The following is a 22,914-nucleotide window of genomic DNA, read 5'->3' on the forward strand; positions in this document are numbered from 1 at the left end:
TTCACCAGTTAGCTATATAATGCCAACAAAGAAGGTTACGATATGGTAGGTATAAAATATTTTGTGCACAATGGTACTGTGAGCTAAAATCTTCTTATTGAATTTTCAAAGCTTGGGATATGAGGGCACGTTGTTGCCAGATAGGATCAGCATTTTGAAGATTACTTGTTTTTGAAACTAAAAAGAAAAGAAATGAAAACAAGGCTGCATTCATTGATAAGGCATCAATGACCATGGTTATAGAAAGTTAGAAAGCTCATCAAATGATTTATCCTAGAATTAATTACATGACAAATGCATAATATAAAACTATACACAAGGCTGGACAGTTTATGAAGCAGTTTCAAATTAACCATTCTATTGAACATCATTTTCCTTTACTCTTTGCATAAATTGCTTTGCCTTATAAAACCACAGAGGAACTTTTAAAATGTGAAATGCTTACTGTGCAGCCTAGAGAAGAATAAAGTGACTGAACACAGTGCTTAGTTGGTGTGGGTAAGGAACGGATCAATGTTCAGTGCATTGTTATTTAATTTATTTGTAAGAGTCAGTGATTTACCCTGTTTATGCATTAGCATCTGGATACAAATAGAATTATATTATGTACACATATTTAAAACTCAATAGGCTAAGAATAAAGTAATAGCTTTGGTTACCACATTTTTGAATAATCAATTCTGTTCTCGGTTTGTATAACCCCAGAGTTAAAAATAATTCAGTCACACAATGAACACCCTGTGAGGCAGATAACTTTGAATCCATTTCTTTTTAGTTCACCTATTATTGGAGGCATTAATAGCAATAAAATGTGCCAGTTCTAGAGAATAGCTGTTTCTAAGATCAGGGCTGTATCAGGAGGCCAGTTGCTTGAACTAAGAATGATTCAGTTTGAGGCTGAAATCTTGCCCAGCCACCTCAGACTATGGATGCACTGAGCTTCCAGAACTCTCTTTTGCTATGGAAGGATAATAGGGATGTGACTCTGTAACTGGTATGCAGCAAGGACACTCCCAGTTGCACAGGTTGGGAAATGAACACTTGAACATTTCCACCTGCCTAGTTATTACTGGCAAATCTGGATCATCAATAATAAGTAGGATCTAATCTAATGTTTTGCTCTTATTAGGCATTTTCCCAAAGATAGTATTAGAAAACTGTCGTTTTTACTTTTGATCAGTGTTGTCACTTTGCTATACAAAGCCTAAATGGGTGCTGTCACCTGGGGATTAGTAGTAGTAGTCACTAAAATATAGGTTGTCCCTAAATCTATTTATCTTTTAGACCAGAATTGCGTGAAACACTAGGTGTTCTGAACAGGTGGTTGTACTTAATAACGGTTTCCAAAGGGAAAGTAAACAAAAGTTTGATCCCCAGTCAGAAAAGTGGTATAGTTTTTAAGTTAATACAGAATGGTATGATTTATTTTGTTCTAGATGGTCAACAGTTTCCCACAGGCATGTTTGGGAGAAGGCGTTTTCATAATACCACCTCAATTGTGGAACTTGCTCCCTACTGAGAGTTTCTTGGGGAGTAAGCCTAGGCAGGTCTATCCAGAAATAAGACTCATTTTATACAGTGAGAGTTACTTCCAGGAAAGCATTCCTAGAGCTGCAGCCTTGATGCCTACATTAACTTATTTCAGACACCAAGAGACTCTGTCCTATTCAGCCATGCTCTTTTTATCACTTCTTATTAGAATGAGATAGTTATTGTTTTTAATGATTTTATTGTGACTATCTTGAATGCTTTTGATGTAGAAAAGGTGTTTTGAATACAGAGGAGATGAGTTTGGAGGTGTGTATAAATCCATCCTTGTTTGAAATAACAAATTGACTTGGGCCTTTTCTGCATACCCTACTTATGCCATTTTGAAGACATTTTTGATCCCAACAATTATGATGAAATTTATCTGCACTCCTCTTCTCAGAGCATTGTTTCCTGGATGCCAGTTTTTGCCATGAATGTTAGCATCGCTGCTTCATTGATACAAAAAATGTAGGGGAGGGGCAACATCAGAAATAATAAATGTTAAGAGGAGAGGGGTGAAGCTGTTAGGTGATGGACCAAAAATATGGCAGTGCAAGTGCCAAAAGTAAGATTTAGCAATTACACAGGGGCATGAAAATGGCCTGTGGTTTTGGCAGAAAAAATTAAATGTTTCAGTATGACTGCACTGTTGGGGAAGCTGGTTTGAAAATGTTTCAGCAAAAAGAAATGCTGTGAAAGTGTTTTCAGATACAACAGAGAAAAAGTGTTTTAGAAACGTTTCCAAAACCAAAGTAGGGGAAAACAATGTAGAAATCCATGGAGGAAACATTTTCTTTCCAACCTGAAAATGTCATAAATGGCATGTGCAGAAAAGGACATAACAACCAACAGTACCTTCTGTTGGCTACATTCATCAGCTCTCTCTTTTCTTAGACTTACCCAATCTGGCCAAGTTGATCCATGCATTTGTAACCTCACAGTTGTATTACTATAATGCAGTCTATGTTAGGCCCTGGAAGGCAACCTAGACAGTGCAGCTAGTTCAGAATGTGGTAACTTAATTGCTGCCCGAGGGAAGCAACTAATGCTCTTCTGCTATTAAAATAACTTTTGACACAACTAAACATTTCACCTGTGTAGGGCCAAAACATTTTATTAACAAGTGGTTCAAGGTAAAACAGCAGCGTGCAGCATGGGGGTCTGATCTTGTGGTATGTGTACTGGGCAGCCAACAGTGCTGTCCCCCAGACACCTAAATTTTTCTCAGCACGCCTGCCGATGAAAAATTATAACGCACACTGGAGCAGCTGTGAGATTCCAGACGGGTGGTCGCCACTTCCTGAAGACTCTTTGCTGCCAGGGGCGCAAGCCATCTAAGCCCACATCTGGGCAGGTGACCCCTTGGCTTGCTCCACCCCAAACCTCGTGAGGAGGTTCCACCACAGCGGGTATTTTGCCCGCTGCCCCCCCCACTAAAGATCAGTCCCCCATGCGCAAACCGCTGGAAAACAACAATAAAGTGCATGCATTAACAGAGAACAAAACGGGGAGAGGTGGGTGGGCAACGCGCACGCTCCAACAAATGAGGAGGTGGGGAGGCTGAGCACAGGCCTAATTAGGCCGCCCGGCCCCACCTCCCTGGATGACACCAGGGCGCCAAGCGTCACTGCCTGGCACCCGAGGCCCGCCGGACCCAGCGTTGCTGGCAAGCAAAGCCCCGCGAGCCCAGAAGAGCTCGCAAGGCAGGGGGAGGGGAGGAGGCAACCATGGAGGCTGTCCCTTCCCCGCCAGCAATGGCAGCCGCGGTAAGTCACGGCTGTTCTCTATCATCAGGGACTAGGTAATAGGAATATATTTCATTGATCTTAACATAGCTATATTAGCTGCTAACTTGTTTCTGAGTCCATTTCAAAGTGTTGGTCATGATCTATAAAGCCATTTATTATGTAAAATTCACCTATCTGAAGGACTATCTCCTGCTAATATGACTCCATGCACCAGCTATAGTCTTCAGGCTTCCACCCGGGGGTTGCTCAATACCTTCCTCTGAGACAGGAGTCTTGCCTTAGTTAAACTTTTGGATAGAGAACAGATTAGCAATCCAGATTGGGGGCGGGGAGCTTCATGGCAACTATGGATGGGACAGCAAAGCTGGTGCCATGGCACCTCCAAAGAGATTTTGGATAGGGTGGAAAGGAGGCAAAAACAAGAAACCTCCTGCTGACCATAAAGCCCCTGTGGAGAAAAAGACTTATGCCACACTTTTTGGTGGCTTAAGTCTGTAGCTGATGAGGGGGCGGACCGGGGGCATTTCTGGGGGCTTCTGTCCAGGAATGGCCCCTGTTGTGCTAGCATAGTTGCCAGGTGGCAGGCCCTTCTGGGTTTGGGTGTCACGGAGATGTACAGTGCCCACATGCTGGTGTGTTTGGTCTCTTTACCAGCCAGGTGGGCAAACAAACTTGTGCGGACACTTGCCACTTCTACAAGCCGTTTTGCCCCCCCCCCCCACATCTGGACTGGATTTTTAATTTTTCTCATGGAATACAGCTAAGACAATATACAAGACTACAGCTATGCTAGTTTTAAAAATAAGCCTCTTTTACCTAGTTGTGCCTATTTATTTGATTTTTATTCTGCCCTGGTTTTCATGGAGCTCAGAGTGGTGTTTTATGCAAGATCATAAAGATCTTAGATCCATGCAAATCACAAACACGTGGAGTCACACGAGATGAGAAATTGTTTTGTTGGAAGCTGTTTATGGTGATTTTGCTAGTCGTGTATTCTGATCTATTCCAACCTCTCACTATCTATAAGCAGCTTAGCCAGCTTTGTTTAGAAAACAGTATGTCTTTTGACTGGCAGTACAGTTTGCGTAACAGGACGGCTGATCAGATGCCAAGAGTGTCAGCCAAGGTTCTAGGCAGCTGAACCACACCATAGTGCTAACGTACTACATTCATCAGTGAGCACTCACATCCCTTTAGACTGAAAACATCATTTGAGCAGCCATATTACAGATTCTTCACTCTACCTGATCTCACTATAGCTATAAAAAACATTTTATTGCAGTTTATAAGCTTTGATCCAGTAAAATAATTCATCCCCGAATTAGAATTTTTTAAAACAATCCAAAGTAGTACCTAGTAAATAAGCGATATCCTTCCACAGTTCATATTTGAGACATTTTTCTAAGCAGTAAATAGTTGGTCTGTGAAATTCAATCAGCAAACCTTGGATCAGATCCTATAATTATGTTCAGCATTGTGTTTTGAAATGGATGCTTCCCAAGTCCTCTTCCTGCTGCTTTTCAGTGGGATTGAAAGACCCTCAGAAACAATATGGGAGACATCATAGAGATCACAGCTCAAGGAATCTGTAAAAATTACAGTTTACGCCTGGTGCAAGAGTAAAAGTAGCCCCCTGTAGAAGCATCGGGCCATTACTGATCTTTGGAGTGACGTCACATCACAACGTTTAATAGGCAGACTATGTTTACAGGGTAGTTTACCATTGCCTTCCCCCGTCATCTACGTTTTACCTGCATCAAGTTGGGTACTTTTCCCCCCCTAACCTTGGAAGGATAGAAGGCTGAGTCAACATTGAGCCAGCTACCTGAAACCAACTTCCATTGGGATTGACTCAGGTCATGAGCATAGTTTACCAATCTTTGCCACAGGGCTCCTGTTACCTTCACTAAATATATTAAAATATCACAAATATATATATAGGTAATATTTATTTATGTATGTATTTAATAATTAATTTATCAATTCTACTTATAGTCTGCCCTTCCCCTTGCAGGCTCAGGGTGACTTTCAACATAAAAAAAATAACAATAAAATCAATGTAATACCTCAGCCTATCCTGTGACATTTAGATGGCATCCAAATTCCAACAATTTAATCATTCATACCAATTAAAAAGGGAATAAACAGATTTTGACAGGGGGGAGGGAGGGGGAGAGGGTAGCCTGCTGGATGGAATACCATTGTTGCCTTAACCTTAGACCTGGTGGAATAACTCTGTCTTATGGGCCCTGCCAAATTTTGTCAGATCATGCAAGGCCTGGGACTCATCTGATTGAACATTTCTCCAGGCTTGGGCCAGTGCCAAAAAACCCTGGCCCTGGTCAAGGTCAGACAGAGAGCCTTGGGGCCACAGATCACCAGCAAGTTGTTGTTAGCTGAGTACAATGCTTTTTGGAGGACATAGAAGGAGAGGCAGTCCTGTAGACATAATGGCCCAAACCGTTTAGGGTTTTGATAGTAAGTACCAAACCTTGAACCTGATTTGGTACTCCATCTAGCAAATGCAGCTGGCAGAGGGCTGGTTGAATATGTGCCCACCATGGGATTCCAGTAAGGACCTATGCTGCTGCATTCTGCACCAACTGGCGTTTCCAGAACAGGCCCAAGAGCAGTCCTCCATAGAGCCAGTTGCAATAGTCCAGCCTAGAGGTGGCCATTGCACTATGACCAAATTGCATTGGGACAAGTAGTAAGCCAATAGTCTCACCTGGCAAAGATAATAAAAAGCCAGGGAGGCAACATTTGTAACATGGGCCTTCATAGATAAAGAAGGATCAAGGATAACATTCAGATTTTTTGACGATTGGCATAACTGTTAATTGCACACTGTCAACAGGTCAGAATCCCCACAGGTGGCAATCCCCACCTAGACCACCCTGACCCAATTTGTAGCACCTCCATCTTCATAAATTTAGCTTCATTCAGCTCCCTTTCCATCACTTCATCATGATCTCCAAGCAGAGGCCTAGCAAGGGGGAAAAGCACCCCGTGCACTGGTGCATCCTCTGCCCCTGTCCCACCTTGGAATGTCCCCACCACGCCCCAGGAATTCCCTCACCACACCCCCACAGAGTGTGTAGCACCCCATGCCCCCTTGGAACTGTACCTCTGTCTCCAAGCAGTTGGCCAAAATATTTGGGGCAGTATTTGGTCAGCTGTCCATCAGCAGAGGTATCTGGGTAGCCAGTCTAATGACAGCAACCAGCCCAAAACTCTTGGAAGAGAGACATGTAGATATTAAATAACATTGGAGAAATTATTGATCCTTGTGGAACCTCTCTCCAACTGCTACCTTCTGTCCCTGACCTAGATAAATGAACATAGCCACATTAAGGCTATCTCATATATCCCAGCTTTGGCAAGGTTGTGGGTCTAAGATCATGATTGACCAAATGAAATGCTGCTATCAAGTCAAGCAATAACAGCAGCACTGACCCACCTCGGTCCAGTTTCCTCTGGAGGTTATCTGTGAGGACGACCAGAGCCATCTCTGTTCCATGGCCAAGAAAGAAGCTGGATTGAAATGGGTCGAAGACTGAGTTCTCCAGAAAGTTCTTGGTCTGGAGCTGTTCCACAGCTACTATCTCAACTACCTTACCCAAGAAATAAAGATGGGACACTGGAAGATAGCTGGAAGAATCTGTAGAATTTTTTTTTTCAAGAGCAGCCTTACCATAGCCTCTTTCAACTCCCGGAAAGGTTGCTGAACTAAGGGACAGGTTGATAATGTTCCCTAGAGGGGTCCGCACTGCATCTCCACCGGCCTTCACCAGCCAAGATGGGCATGGATCTTATTTAAAGTGGCTGATCTATTGGTTACTTGATACAAAAGATAGTTAATCAGCTTTTAAAAAATGTATAGTAGTTGGCAGCCCGCAGTAAAAAAAAAAATGTATAGTAGTTGGCAGCCCGCAGTAATCGGATGATCACAGAAAATTCTAGACTAGTTATCAGCCAAATCCCTGCTTTTTAAATGGTTATCATATTTGTTGAATGCTATTTCTGTGTAACTGTGTCGTCTTCTAATTTATCTTTCTCAAATCCTGTGTGTGTGTGTGTGTGTGTGTGTGTGTGTGTGTGTGTGTGTGTGTGTGTGTGTGTGTGTGTGTGTGTGTGTAGGATTTGAGAAAGATAAATTAGAAGATGACAAAAGAGCTACACAGAAATAGCATTCAACAAATATATATATAAATTCTAAATAGGCTAAGACAATCACTTTGTAGAGAAGGCAACTCTTTTACAGCATCAAGACAAACATATGAGCCAGTTACTTGAGCAAATGTAAGAGTTACATGAATGTTTTCCCATCAGAAAAAAGGAGACCTAAGAATAGACCAAATTGATGCTATTCAAGTGGACTAATCTGAAAGGTGGATTATGCACCAGATGCACATACAAATACGAGACAGGTCTACTTTTAAGACAGGCCTCTTCATTTTATATGTGACTCAGTACATTTCCTAAAGTAATTCCATGGCTACCACCCCTGTGATAAAGCTGCCTACCAGTATTTGCCTGTTATTTCGTGATCCTAGATTATTTGTTAATCAAAAGTCTGGGATGGAAAACAGCTTTTTAAAAAAATGTCTAGAGAGGAAAAATTAAGTGGTAACTTATTTTAGAAGTAGCAACAAAACAAAGGTAGAGATTAACAGGTAATGGATTTTCACAGCAATCTCCTGATCTTAGTATAACCATTACTTCCCCTACCCCCGTGGCAACTGAGAGGAAAGGGAATAACGGTAATCCTCCAAGGGCCTTAGTCACACAGTAGGTCTATGGAAAAGGCTGTGATGTAATTTCTTAGGATGTTTAGGTTCGTTACTACTTTCTCAAGAAGGCAGAAATCCATGTTGCAAACCAGCTTTATTCCCTGTAAAGATGGGTGTTAAATCTGATAGAGGTTAAAACTTGATTGTATGGACAGCTATTTGCAGGGAGGATTATTTAGCTATAGTAATGGTTCTCAGTCCAAGAAAGGATTTTTATCAAAGTGTTCAACATAGTAGTCACTACATCACAGCGATGGTCACAAAGGGCTTCACGGTACAACTTTTAATTCATAACTGACACCAACTGTCTCACTTTTAATAAGACATATTTGGACAAGGTACTTGGAGACTCATAATCAGATTTCCTGGGTTTTTTTAAAAAATACAAGTTATGGAGAGCGGGCCAAGAAGGGTAAACATCATACTGGGCCTATTGAACTGGAGTGGAAGGTGGTGAAGCCTTTTCCCATATACCACTTTTAACTGATCAACCTGAGCTGCTGTTTGAAAAGGCAGAGGGATGGTGATGGTTACAAGTATCTATATGGTTCCTGTGTCATTCCCAAAAGCAGTGAAGAAGAGGGGCAGGCACTGAGCTGACCTAAAGCATGATAGTACAAAAAAGATCCTCTACATGCTAGCTAGTATGAGTGAAGAGGAAAATGCAGCAACTAGGTGAAGCCCTGAAATGTAGATACAGAGCATCTAGAATACATGCTCCTTCAGATTTGCTGGTGGCAGCTATTGCAACTCAGAAAGAAGAGAAAGGGATCCCATGACTCAAGGGATTGGGGCTTGTGAAACCATGCCTCTCATGGTTTTAAAGACATTGGAACACCTGATGCTTTTACAGCACATCTTACAATACATAAGTGACTAAGGGTTCGAAAATCCGACAATGAACCCTTAGCCAATTGCTGAGCAGGATGCACAGGGACCCAAGGTCCGTGCATCCTGCGCAACCATTGGCCATTGCTGGGCCTGTGGAGCAGCTGCTCACACAGGTCTGGCAAAGCCATTCCCCACTGCCCGCCCCCCCCCACATCATTGCATCTCCCTTGTTTTGCTGCTAGTTCAATATAACCAACCATGTAACAAATGTACAATGAACTAACCATCCAAACAAATGACACTTAGACATAACAAGTAGTGACTAAATATTTCTTTGTGAACAGCTGAAAGATGAAAACTGAATGAATGCTGGATTTTTCACTCATGTTGCTTATAAAATGTCAAGAAGGGCTGAATCATAAGACAATATGTGATTGCTGTCTGGCTCCTTAGTCTGGTTTCTAGGACTCTTAACATCTATCTTAGACCCACTTATTTCTGAGCAGAATTACCTCTCCAATTAGTTACTGTCCACTCATGCCCTCATGGTCAACTGGTTAGTACAAAATGTACAAAGAAGCCATTTTATGCATGATCATTATTCCAAGACTTTCCATTACTATTTTATGTAGAAGAAAGAAAGAAATCTCAGGTCCATGGAATACAGCAACATGAAGAAATCTGTAATATACATTAAAATGCTGCTTAATGTCCCAGATGCAAACAAACTATTATGAGAATCTATTGGGATACTCTTGTTCAAGCCTCACTGAAATTATTTGATTGACATTATCGGCCACAATGTCTTTCCCCCAACAAAAACATTTGACACACGTCTTCCATATTAAGACATTCCTGAACCATTCTTTGCTTTATAGATTTCCATTTACATCTGTTTGGGCAATTCTACAATCAGAATTTAATTGATTTGTTACTGCTTTCCATCAGCACATTTACATTGTCCCTTAAGCTTATGACAAACTATTCATACCCCCCTCTTCCAAACTGATTTAGTGTCACCACCACCACCACCACCACCATTATATGATCCTATATTGCCCCACACACACCTGCCATCACCAGTGTTTGATTCAATTTAATCTTCTTTTGGATCATGACCTACTGCCAGATGCTGTAGACTGTCACTGAATAATCTCATACACTCTCAGTGGTCTGAAGCAATTTCATTTGCCCTAACCACCCTGCCATTTAGAAGGGGTTGTATGGTGAAGTTGTTCTGGTGAGATTTTCAAAATGTCAACAGTATGTTTGTTGACCTGACAGGGAGAATAGAATAGAATCCTATCAAACCTGCTCCAAGATCAGATGGATTCCCAGCCAACAGTTTGTTTGCCTGTTTCCTCATTGCACCCAAACATTGATATAGGGATTCATTATCTCTTTCAAAATTAGATGGAATTGAGAGATATTGGTAAGTGTGTGCTACATGAAACCCAGTATTTTGGGGATTCAGATATATTGGACCCCAAAAATATCAACCTTCCCAATATTCCTGAATTCCAAGACCAGTAGGGTATTCATATTGGGGTCCCCCCCCGAATCTGAATTTTTCAAGTTCACAATTTCCTATGGGGCAACTGTTTGGGTGTTGTAGAGGTTATGCTTAAATATATAGTCACCACAATTTCAGAAATGCTGCTGGTGCCTATCCTTTAAATAAACACCAAATTTCAGGTATATTGGACAATGGGGACCAATTCTATGGACACTTGAACAGGTTCCAGTATTTCCTGTTGAAAGAGGAAAAAAGAAAGGAAAAAACCTCCAAGCAGCTTCCAGACAAAAGCCAGGCCTGCAAGCTGCAATCACTGGCCAAATGATGTCTCATATGGAAGAAGCAACATAACAAGCCCAACAGAACCCCACAATCCCACTAGAATCACACATCAACATTCCAAGTCAAACACAACCAATATCAAACCAGATAATATTTGCATTGGAAACTCCACATGTGGGGTCACTTCTACAAGTTCAGCATAGCCAAATGCAATGGGCACAAGCCCTGTAGAGCCCAGTGCCATTTTGATAGGGCAAGCTCAATAGGACTAATGTCAAACCAGAGAATCTCTGAAGAGAAAACTGAAAATAGAGTGCACTTTTGCAGACCCAGAAGATCAAGTGGCAATGTACAAAATGCCCAGCAGAACCTATGGGTACTCTGGCAGTGCAATGTCAACAAGACTAATGTCAAATTGGAGGATCACAGCAAAATAAGTTCAAAGGATTGGTATGTTAAAAGCCCAACAGAACAAATGGCAATGTACCCAGTGCCATTGTAGCAGTTCCAGGAGAACCCAGTGCTGCTGTAGCAGTAAGATCAGCAGAACTAATGTGAATCTACAGAGGAACAAATCCAATCACTGAGCAGTGAGAAACTCTGCTGAACCAAGAAAGGAACCCAAGCGAATTCTTGCAAAGGAAAAAAATATGAACAAATAAGCTTAAAGTGGACAGACGCAGCCTGGCAAGTCCATAGAATCTCCCCAGGACACCCAAACAAAGAGAAGAAAAGGGTGTGGGGAGAGATAAAAATCCACGGGAACCTGCAAATGCTGGCTCCCAATGTGCCTAGTAAATCCTGAATGTTTTTGGGATTTCTGGGACCACTTTTCTTTTGGTTTCCTGGAAAATCACAGCTATTTGGGGGACCAGAATATAACAAAAATACTGATAAAGTATTTTTCTGGTATATTTTCTACTTCAGTGTACCCTTAGATAAGCTGTATTTCATATCCATGCTATTGATTTTCTATAGCTGTTAAAAGGAGTCAAGATGGAATCCTGCAATTTAGTGGCCACATTCCTCCAGTAACAGTTCTCTAGAACTATTTTATACCTTCCACATTCCACAAACAGCATTGCTACCTTTCTCAGTTCTATTATCTAACAGTGAAATGTAGTATATTGTTTTCGGCACTGTCTTCATAGCTTTGTAATCTGTCTTTGGTCTATGCTAGAAAGGCACACAAGAAATGAGGTAAACAAAACAAAAAAACCAGAAACTACAAAAAATATAGCATGGACGATGGTACTGAAAGACTCAGAGAGGCCCAACAGAATGGACAGAGATGTAGTATCCTAGTCCAGTTCCTAGTATAGATTGTTCACCAAAGTTGTTTCAATCCCAAATCCATACCAGAGCCAGCTTGATAAGGATTTAGATAATCAGGTTCATTCAAAAATATGTAAGAACTAAATTCCTGTACCTTATTTTCTTAGCATTTTGTATTCTGTAGCAATATAGCAAATTCTCAATATGGCTAAATCTGTTGACACGTAAATCTGGAGATTGCAGCCATGAGCTTACAAGGTGGATCTTTTCACAGAACTGGAAAAATAATAATGTCTAAAAATGAGGGGGAGGTAAAAGTTGAGGTAGCTGGTTGGTGAGAAGGAAGAAAGATACAGTAAAAGTTGACAATATGGAGGGGGTGCTAGGTGAAGGCAAAGAGGAAATAGTGTGGGGAAAAGAATAAAGGGGAAATAGAAGTTCCCCACAAGTCCTTGTGGGTTCCTCACAGCCCAACTGCACTGGTCTAGCAACCCACAACCCACAATTTGACCCTGGTTTTACAAAGTAGAGTCTGCCAGAAGAAGGAAGGTGAGGAAGCTGGAGACAGGAACTGATAAAGGCTAGTTGGCTGGAAGGTGGAGAAAAGGAAGCAGAAAAAAAGGTGTTATGGGGGATTAATTTGAAGTGGCTACATGTTCCTAAGAATAGAAGAGACTATTGTTTCTAATTTCTGCTTGGCTTTTCCTTCCCTACCAAAATAATCTTTAGCAAGCCCTTTGCTTGGGAAGTCTTTAGTATCTTGCCCTTAAACTAATGGAAAGAACAAAATTCAGACCGTTACTCAACGAAGCAGCTTGCTATTAGTGAGGCTGCACTGCTAATTGGAATTATTCCTTATGAGCCATATCATATTGTTTTGTTGTCGAAAGCTAAAAGCTCACCAGGGAAAATTCTTGGCTCCGTCAGTTTCCTTTAAGGATGATGCTTGTCTGTCCTTGTTATAAAAAGCTGTTTAATATGTGTGCAGTCTCTACTGCCTAATTCAGAATCAGTAAGAAAAGGTGGACAAGAAAGGCAGCAAATCCTACCCAAGGAAGGCCTATTTTTGCTATTTGATGTTGTGCTGAGTGCTACCAAACTCTGCCATCTGCCCCATTGAAATGAATGTCTACTTGAGGAGAGAAGAACTGCTTGAGGTAAAAATGATTCATATGCACAAAAAAGATGAGAAACCATTTTCATAAAAAAGAAAGAAAAAATATTATGACAATATAAATTGTGCTTCCTGAAAGAAAGCAACTTAATATGCAGCAACAGTTTCATTGCAAGTAAAATCTGTAATGAATTTGTTATCCTTGCCAGATAAAGCTGTGAAATGCAAAAGTTGGATTCTGAGAAAAACCATGTCAAAACAGCTGTGACCTCTGCAACATGAGATTTCGATGCTAATCTTTTTTTGTCCTAGAACAGTAGCAGTACTAATTCTTACCATGCATTTACGATCATCCACCCCAGTTAAATCCTCTTCAAATTCTTTGCCTATATCAAAATCCATGATGTAGTTTTTAAAAGTGCTTAGTGTTTTGATGATCATGTGATCTCCATCCTGAATGATCTCTTTGTCAGGTTTGAGCAGGTTAGCGATTTTCCTCACAGCAACATTTACATCTTGAAAAGAAAGAAAAAGGATTTTGTAAAGCTACACGTACAATATCTGCAGTAGCCTTGAGAACTGGAGAAGCAACTTTAAAAAAAACGTGACCAAGGTGCAATCACCCTTACCAATGTATGAAAAGTTTTATTTATGCATTTCATTTATACACCCACTTTTCTTTCCAAGAGGGACCCAAAACAGCTTACACTGAAGAAGAAGAGGAAAAAGAAGAAAAGGAGTTTGAATTTATACTCTGCTACTCTCAACCATAAGAATTCTCAAACCAGCTTACAAACTCCTTCCCTTCCTCTCCTCACAGCAGACACCTTGTGAGGTAGATAGGGCTGAGAGAGTTCTGGGAGAACTGACTGGTACAAGATCATACAGCAAGCTTCATGTGTTGGGAAAAGAAATCCAGTTCACCAGATAAGAGTCTACTTCTCATGTGGAGGAGTGAGGAACCCAACCCATTTCTCCAGATAAGAGTCCACTGCTCTTAACCTCACACCATATTGTTCTCTTCTCCATTTTACCTACATAACAACTCTGTGAGGTAGGGTAGGCTGAAAGTGTGTGACTAACCCAAGGTTGCCTAGCTAACTATCATGACAGAGTGAGGACTGGAACCTGGCTCTCTCAGTCAAACACTCTAAACACTACACCACTCTGGTTCACATTCGATACTATAGATGTAAAGCGCTGAAGTTTTTGAGATTTCTTTATTCTGGTCCTTCCTTCTATGGAATTTAGATTGCAGGCATTGATGATTTATCTAACTCTCTAAATTACCATATATAATAATTCTTCTGTAATGATAATTCTATGTGCTTGACAATAAATAGTTAAGTACACTGAAGTATTCTATGTATAATATGTCTTGGTAATTAGGTTAATTTCCTAATATGCCTTCAGTTCTGATGGATCAGTAACTTTCTTTTAAAAAGTTAGAACATACACATGGCATAATGTTACTGTGATGGACTGCAGAGAAAAGTGTATATTTTTTAAAGTATGGTTCTGTCAGGAGCCATTATTGTTTATATTCAGAGTGTGGCATAGAGGTGTGGGAACAGGAGAAGCCACCTGATTGGCTGTAGTCTCCTATCTGATTGGCCAAATGGCAAGATGATAAAGAGGAAGGAGGAGGTAAACTCTCTGATTGAACAATCTGAGTGGCTTTTGATCTTTAGTGTTCCTGCTGCTAAGAGCTGCCTATTTTGACTGTGTTAAAACATAACAACTTTGAAAGGGAATAGTTAGTCAAAGTATAAGACTGCTACCAGCCTGAGAGCTGTGTGAACAGTGGTGCCCAGGGCAGTATTGAAATTGTGCACTCCTCCCCAAATTGTGCCTCTGGGGAGGGGCTGAGAGTTAGGGAAGGTGCCCTACTTTACCCAAAGCCAAAGCAGAGGGGGAGCCCTGTTGCTACCATGTGGGTTAGCTGCAGACAGAGGGAGAAAGGTGTTGGATTCCCCCAGCAGTACGAAGTGGAAACTACATAACATTGCCCTTCTTTGTGGCTGGCTTTCCTAGTTGCACTTAGCCTGGAAAGGGAGACGGTTCCATGTGAGGGTGCACCAAGGTTCCCCCCTGTTTTGGGAGCAAGCTCAATCTCTTTCCCTCTTCTTGGGAGGGGGGAGGGGCAGGCTGCATGCCTGCTGCAAAAGCTGGTGCTGCTCTTTTTGGTGTTGGCCCTGGCCTTGGGCACATTGTTGGCCCTGGCCTTGGGCACACTGCTGTTCTAGCAGAGGAATGAGTGGGCGGCTGGGAGGGTGGGCGGGCCACATGGTTGCTACATATGGCTGCTGACATCACCAGGCAGTAAGGTTGATTCCAAGTTTCTAGTCTTCCTCAGCACCAAGCAACTTCCTGGGTCACACATGGGAAGTGGGCAGGGGAAAAGAGGTGGGGGAAAGGAGTGACCAAATGCCCCCTAAAGTGATAATTGCAAGTGTTGCCTAGGGTATCAGCCCCCTCTGTTCCCTCCCTAGGTATGCCACTCTATGTGAAAGCAAACATCCATACTGGAGAGAATTGGTGGAGGGGTTTATTGAAAGGCCAAGCTGAAGGGCCATATAAACAAGGGAGGAATATCTTCCAGTGAGGGATGGATTCCCATATACCAGTTGGTCTGCGGAATGGAGTTTTGCTTTAAGTTTCCTCAGTAGAGCATTTATGTTTTATCTGAAGGTTTTCTAATGAAAGGGCTGAGTGTGAAGTATACTGAGTTTATGTACCAAGCCAGTGTTAGAACCCTGAATGAAAGCGTATAAGCCATAAGCCAAAACATCTTGAAGTAAAACAGGAACTGTACAATCTGTGAAACATCTAAGAAACTATACAGTATCTAAGCTGAACTGTAACTAGGAGCTGGATCTTAAGTGCTGTGCTGAAAAACAAAAACTCTAAATTTCTACGTCAAGCTCTTCTGTAAATATGTTTTTTGCTAATTTACCCTATCCATTCCTTTCTACTGTGATTCACCTCCTATTCCCATTTTCTATCTTGTTAAATAAATCTTTTATTCTGTTTACATTATCTTTGCCTCAGTATTATTATTTGGTTTGCCTTGAGAAGGGTTTATCAAAGAAGGTGGGGGAGGGGGGGGTCCATCACAGTTGCTAAAAGTTTTTTCTTTCCAGATACAGTCACATAAACTGCAGTTTGTTTGATGGTACAGAATGTTGATATTGATTCATGAAGCTAAAACACCCAATAAATGTAAAATATAAGAAAAACTTACCCAGTGCTTTCAAGTATTCCTCAAAATTGTCATTGCTGAGCATTTTCCAGTAACCATTGAAATCTGCTGGCATTACTGGTGTTTGTTTTCAAGTCTAGTGTGTTAATTCTGCACCATAAATCTGAGTGCCTTTTGCTTAGGAAGGTCTGAACTCTGGTTTCTTTTATCTGTTCTTTGAACCGTGCAGTTATGCTAGTCCCTCTAAGCTGATTACCATTGGAGTGTTACCTTTAAATCCTCCCACAAAGCTGAACCTTTTAGTTTGCTAATAACAGCCGAATGGCTTGATTTAAATGGAACAGCCCTTTTGCTTCTCATTCAATCACTATAAGGGCACTGATTTGCTGCATGTCTATTTTAACTGTATTATTTCTCTCATTCCTTTTCACTTAAAATAAAATGGTGTCTTTTTATACGTGGACAGATTCCAAACATTGTTGTCAGCTGACATACAATGTGATGTAGGATGATAATCATGGCATACACTGATCTTCTAGGGCATGCGAGAGCTTTTAGTCTTCCAACTATATCCCATTCTTTGAGAATTTTGCCATTTCTATCACTGAAAAGCCATTGAATGTTCTCTTCTGAACTGCTAAATTTGTCCCATAAGCAATGCTTAGGCAGTTAGCCCAGAGTTATAGATGCTGGCAAGAGATGTCAACAACTGAATAGATGGCTGAAAAAGAGCCAGCCATTACTCATCCAACCTTACATTATTGGCATAACACCCAATTCCAGTTATCTCCCAAACTCTTCATTGTTACTAATCAGAACACACTTTCGGCTAAGAGAATGTGAAGCCTTTTCAGACTGAAAAATAAGCAGCACTTCACAGAAGCCCATTAACTTCAGAGCAAGCAAGCAAGTGAAAAAAACTGTGCTGTATTGCATTATTCAACAACAATACACTGTTGCTTGAAAGGAATCACTCGAGACTGTAAAATCTTCCCATCATTTAGGAATACAGCAGGGAAATTTCAAACAAACATGCTGCAGAACAAATAGTTTTCAGTGTAGCATGAATTCAAAGCTAAATTAATTGAGTGGGATTGTCCTAGGGATTAACTGTTATGCTTCTGAATAAAAGTTGCCTCCTTCTCTTACAGGGGTCAAGTCAGCATGTTGTTTTCTTAATCAAGATTCTATTGTGTACTAGAGGATTCCTCGTTTTTAAAATCCTAAATTATGCAAGTCCAGCAGTAAAGAATGAAAATTTCCTACAATCTCCTATCACTGGGTGTTACACACCCAGGAAATCCAATAGTGAGAAGGGGGTGATGAAGAACTTACCAATGTATGGAGGGTGAAATGAGGGAAATGGAGGAAAATCTCCATTTCCATGCAAGGACACATGTCATGACCCCAGAGACACCCTCACTATTTTATTTATTTAAGCCTCAGTTGTACCCTTAGCCTTTTGTACAGCCTTAGTTGTACCCTTAGTTGTACCCTTAGCCTTAGTTGTACCCTTAGCTTTTTGTACAGCATTCTGTGGGAAGGAACCTTAGTTAGACCCTGTCTCTTTAAGAAGCGCTTTAGAGACAAAGCAGTATAGCATTCTTATTAGTTAGCAGTTCCTGTTTTACAGTCTGTTCAGGGGAAGGCTAGAGACAGCAATATCTCAGATGTGTAAGGTGTTAGAGATCCATAGAACTCATAGTTAGCAAGTTCCAACAGAATTGCAAAGAAACAGAGTCCAGTTAGAGGACACCGTGAAAACTCAGAAGAAGAAGCAAGCAGCACAGACTTTTTTTAGAAGCAGTTAAGGAAAAGTTGGGTGTCTGCAAGTTCTTCAAACCATCTCCAATCATTTTAAACATCACAAATATTCTTTTTTAGTTAGACTTCATGGGAGGAGTCAGTTCTCAACTTTAAACATTATTAAACTGTTTTTTAACTGTTACTAATTCGACTGTGGGCCTTACATTCTAGCCAAGTGCAAGGCACCTGATTTTAGTTTGATTGGGGAACAGAACAACACAAGTGCCTTCTGCAACTAGGAAAAGGTTAGGAGCTAAGCCATTATCTTTTCCAAATTGCTATAAGTATAAGCTGATTTGCAAGTCATTCTCATTGGGATTTGCAAATTGAAGTTCTGGAAATTTTCAGCTTCACTAAATGATCTACTGGGATAGAATCTATTTGAGATACTAATACAATGAAAGCATTTCTGAGTTAAATGGACCTAGGACTTTATTTATCAATTTGATTAGAAATTTATCTTCGATTGTGAGAATTTAAACACACTACTGATACACTCCATCATGGTACTTAATTGAGAGTTCAAACTTTTATACGTTATCAAATCGTGTTATACATCTCCTGCAGTGCAATAACATAATCTTATAACAAATATTATCAATCCATCTATAGAAGGAAAAAATGTCCCTGCAAATCCATGGTGACAAGCAGAACTTTTTTTTGTATTCTGGCATGACAACGGTTGACAATTTTACCCTAAAGCAGACACATTCAAAGAAATCTAACCCTGTATGGAGAAATGCCTGCAACGATTCAAGAGGTCTAAAATATTTTACTGAAGTATTACTAAAAATGTTGAGTTTAAACCAACCAAATAACAACTCAATGCTAAACATATTATTTCAAAGTAAATCCTATTCATCAGTGGGGGTTCCAAATAAAAGATCAAGCTACATAACAGTTTGTTTTAATTCTTTCTGAACAATGATGCTTTAACTGATAAGTGCCTTTGTAGCACAGTCACCAAAAATAAGCCCAATTATGGCAAACACCACTTATTACTACTATTGTCACATTCCTACTCTTGGAGCATAAATGGACCTCATCTGGTGATCCAGAACTTGTTTATTTACTTCTACCTGGGATAGCTTTGGGACAGGCACTGCCATTATATCAGTAAAATAATATCAGCTATAGCAGATGATGCTGAAAGATGTGAGCTGGCCAAAGCTTTGGACTGATGTGCACAGATTTTGGAATGATAGATTCCTTCCAAAGTACTGCAGATGGTTTTCTTATTTCCTTCTTAATCCACTCTCTGAAGTGAGCAACCACTCAGTTTGTAAAATTTGTAAAATAGAACCATTATTTGTTGAGCAGGCTGGTCACAGCTCTGCATTGTTGAGGCCATAGTATGTTCCCTTCATTATCTCAATCACTGTCTTCTGTATATAGAAGAAGAAGAAGAAGAAGAAGAAGAAGAAGAAGAAGAAGAGGAGGAGGAGGAGGAGGAGGAGGAGGAGGAGTTTGGATTTATATCCCCCCTTTCTCTCCTGCAGGAGACTCAAAGGGGCTTACAATCTCCTTGCCCTTCCCCCCTCACAACTAAACACCTGTATATTGTGAGGGTGGAAGTGCGGGAGGGCTGAGAGAGAGCTCCGAGAAGCTGTGACTAGCCCAAGGTCACCCAGCTGGCGTGTGTGGGAGTGTACAGGCTAATCTGAATTCCCCAGATAAGACTCCACAGCTCAGGCGGCAGAGCTGGGAATCAAACCCGGTTCCTCCAGATTAGATACACGAGCTCTTAACCTCCTATGCCACTGCAGATTATATACACTGTATTCCTTAATGTATGAAATAACAGGGTCAGGAATCAGGTATTTCATACTTTGTCCTTTGCACATGGCACACCTTACATCTATGCCACTGATTTTATTTGGAACCCACTCTTTAACCAAGTGAGTATTGTATTGGTATCTGCTTAAAAGCTCTGATTCATAAATGTACCGAGAAGGATCATTGCCAGCATGAATAACGCAAATCAGCCCAAACTTGGCCACTAATTCTTGAACGTGTTCTTCCTTCTACTGGTTAGGTATTTGAAATGTCTTCAGAACATCAGCTCCATAAAGTTATTTTAGCTCTGGGAAAACTGTAAGAACATCACAAGTTGTCATGGCATGTTACTTGGATTATTTTCTATCCACCCTATTGGTTTGCATTTTAACCTCTCTCAGCAATGCTGACACATAGGCCCCTTCTGCACAGGCAAAATAATGCATTTTCAAACCACTTTCACAACTGTTTGCAAGTGGATTTTGCCATTCCGCACAGCTTCAAAGAGCACTGAAAGCAGTTTGAAAGTGCATTATTCTGCATGTGCGGAATGAGCCATAGACAGGGAAACTGATATAATAGACAAATATTTCCTAATACATATCCTAACACACAAACCAGCTTACCTCTAGTCATGAAACTCAGCTAGTTGTAAAGTTCTTTTCTAAACCTAATCACTTCAGACTACAAGCATGTATGTGTTGCTTTAGGTGGGGAAACATATTTTCATAATAATATGCATATTTTGGAATGTGCATCGCTGGAAGTGCTAGTCAAATAATACAGGACAAGAACAATCAATGTGATTTGTTTCTCACACATGCATTAGGTGATTATCTCTGGATGAGAATGGCTTCATGTGATCATGGCATACCTAGTTATTGGCCCATACAGGGATTAACCAAGGAAGGTATTCAAAACCTGTAAATCCTATCAGATGGATGTTTATGCAGCCATGCTCACCACCCTAATTGTGGATCCAAGTATGAATGGGAAAACATTCTAGTCATGATACTGCTTTTCAAAGGCAAAACTGCAATAATGAATAAATAAACCTGGTATTATAACAACAGGCAGGCTATTGTACACACGAAATAACTAGTTAACTGGCAATCAGTGAGTGCATGCTCCACCGACCTGCATCTTTTGTGTGGCTCTCATCAAGTCCTGAACTAAAAATGACTGTGAAAATTCCTGGGTCTTAGACTATGGGTTAGAAGAACGAAGTAGAAAACTAGCCTTGCAGGACAGGACTGACTGCTGGAGAGACTTGGACTGACTTGGAGAGACAAGCAATCCAATACTGATGATGAAGATATAAAAGGCCAGCTCCAAAAATGGCAAACTAATGCAAAACAGAAAGAGGCCCATTCTGGTGTCCACCATTTTTTTAAAATAGAGCTAAATGATAACAAAAATGCTGAAAAAATAACTTCAATGTGTACTCAGCTTTTAAATGAGAAGAGAAGGATAAAAAGTTTAATTTTAGTTTTAAAAAGTTTAGTAAAAATGGCACAGGGATGGGAACTAAGTTGCTTTCATCACAGACACTAGCCACAGCAATAGTCAGTATTTAATTCCACTTACTGTACCTCATAGCAGTGAACACGCTAACTGGGAGAAGAATCATATTTGCAAAGCACCAACTGCTACAGCTGGAGTGCTGAAGTGTGATCTTTAGAAGTGTTACCATTAGATAAACGTTAAGAACATTAGTCTTACATAGACAAAAATGAACCATTTTCCAGTGAATGCATCAAATAAACGATCACACAGAAATGTCTACTGTTTACTTGCACCTTCAGCATCTTATGTCTGTCAGCCATTAGTTTCCTGGCATAGGCTTTCAACAGGTTTCATCTCCTTTGTCTCCTTTCTTAAGTAAACAATTCCTATCTTTTCAATCTCTTTTTTCATGTGAGTTTCCCCAAGCTCACAGTATTAATAATAGTTGCTCTTTGTTGAACCTTCCCAATTCCAGCAATATCTTTTTTATATATAGCAGGGTCACAAGAATTGCACACAGTAGAATTATTATCTCTCTCCTTGACCTTTATACGTCTTAATGTTCCGGGTTTCTTTTTTCAGTGAAAAGTGTACACTGAGTAAAGGCCATCACCAAACACAAAGAGACGGAAAAGATTTCTTTTTTAAAGTTTAGGTTGTGACCGCAGAGATTCAGCACTTATCAAACAGGTCTAATGTTTAATTAGCAGGGTTGCTTGTTTCATTAGAGCCAGAGAGCAGATCTACCCATCTACATCCTTTATTGTACAAAAGGACAGCACATCTTTTTTAAAAACTGCATATACACCATAGCAAATTGGGAATCTGTCTTGGAATTTCAACATGGCCTTTTATTGTGTGCATGCAGTTGGCAGGGATGGGAGGATCAAGCATATAGAATCTTTTAGCTTGGGGAATCAAGATAAATATGCATACACACACAGAAACAAAAGGGAATAAAAATCCAACAAAATAAACTAATGCATTGTACATTGCACTCAAAAATACAAAATAAAAATACAGGTTTTAATTTCAGTCTCTGGATTAAAAACACCAGGTTAAGTAGTCAATGAATATTAAATGATACAAATAAATATCTGCAGGTTGATGACATACAACCACAGTAAACAATACCAAACACATTTCAGCCCAATAGGCATTTTTAAATAGTAATTAATACACAGATGCACATACCAACAAGAACAATGGTTGGTATAATAAGCCAAGACAGGTGTTGATTGATTCTTGTGGTGTGTATGCATACATCAACCAGAAATCTGAAAAAAAATATTACAACCATACATTTTTATGCAGAGACATGGAAACCATGGAATAAGATCCATGACCCTAATTAGGTCACCATTTGACCACATAGATTAAAATGCCCAAGAATTTAATACAGGGTAGTTTGGGGGGGAGCAGATACACTGATGGTGTTTGTTTTAAAGTCAAATATTTATAACTGTGTCCAGTTTTTGTTCCTTAGCATTTATTTTTGGTGGCATAAGTCTGGAGGGGAGCATTCCCAGTCTGAG

General features: G+C 40.4%; 2 protein-coding genes across 2 annotated transcripts in view; both read right to left on the reverse strand.

Annotated features, from left to right (window-relative positions):
• The window catches only part of RBP1 (retinol binding protein 1), a 41,133-nt gene extending 24,624 nt beyond the window's left edge, over positions 1-16,509 (reverse strand). Inside the window, exons 1-2 of the mRNA XM_048506077.1 lie at positions 16,334-16,509; positions 13,426-13,604 (exon numbers count right to left, since the gene is read on the reverse strand). Of these exons, the coding sequence (XP_048362034.1) occupies positions 13,426-13,604; positions 16,334-16,406 (252 nt within the window). The 5' untranslated portion in view covers positions 16,407-16,509. The remainder of the gene's footprint in view (positions 1-13,425; positions 13,605-16,333) is intronic.
• A 2,893-nt stretch (positions 16,510-19,402) lies between these two features.
• NMNAT3 (nicotinamide nucleotide adenylyltransferase 3) overlaps positions 19,403-22,914 on the reverse strand; it is a 168,357-nt gene continuing 164,845 nt past the window's right edge. The window contains 2 exon segments of the mRNA XM_048506913.1: positions 19,403-19,491; positions 19,872-20,189. Of these exon segments, the coding sequence (XP_048362870.1) occupies positions 19,403-19,491; positions 19,872-20,189 (407 nt within the window).

This window comes from Sphaerodactylus townsendi, linkage group LG08, assembly GCF_021028975.2.
Source record: "Sphaerodactylus townsendi isolate TG3544 linkage group LG08, MPM_Stown_v2.3, whole genome shotgun sequence".
NCBI classification, from domain to species: Eukaryota; Metazoa; Chordata; class Lepidosauria; order Squamata; family Sphaerodactylidae; genus Sphaerodactylus; species Sphaerodactylus townsendi.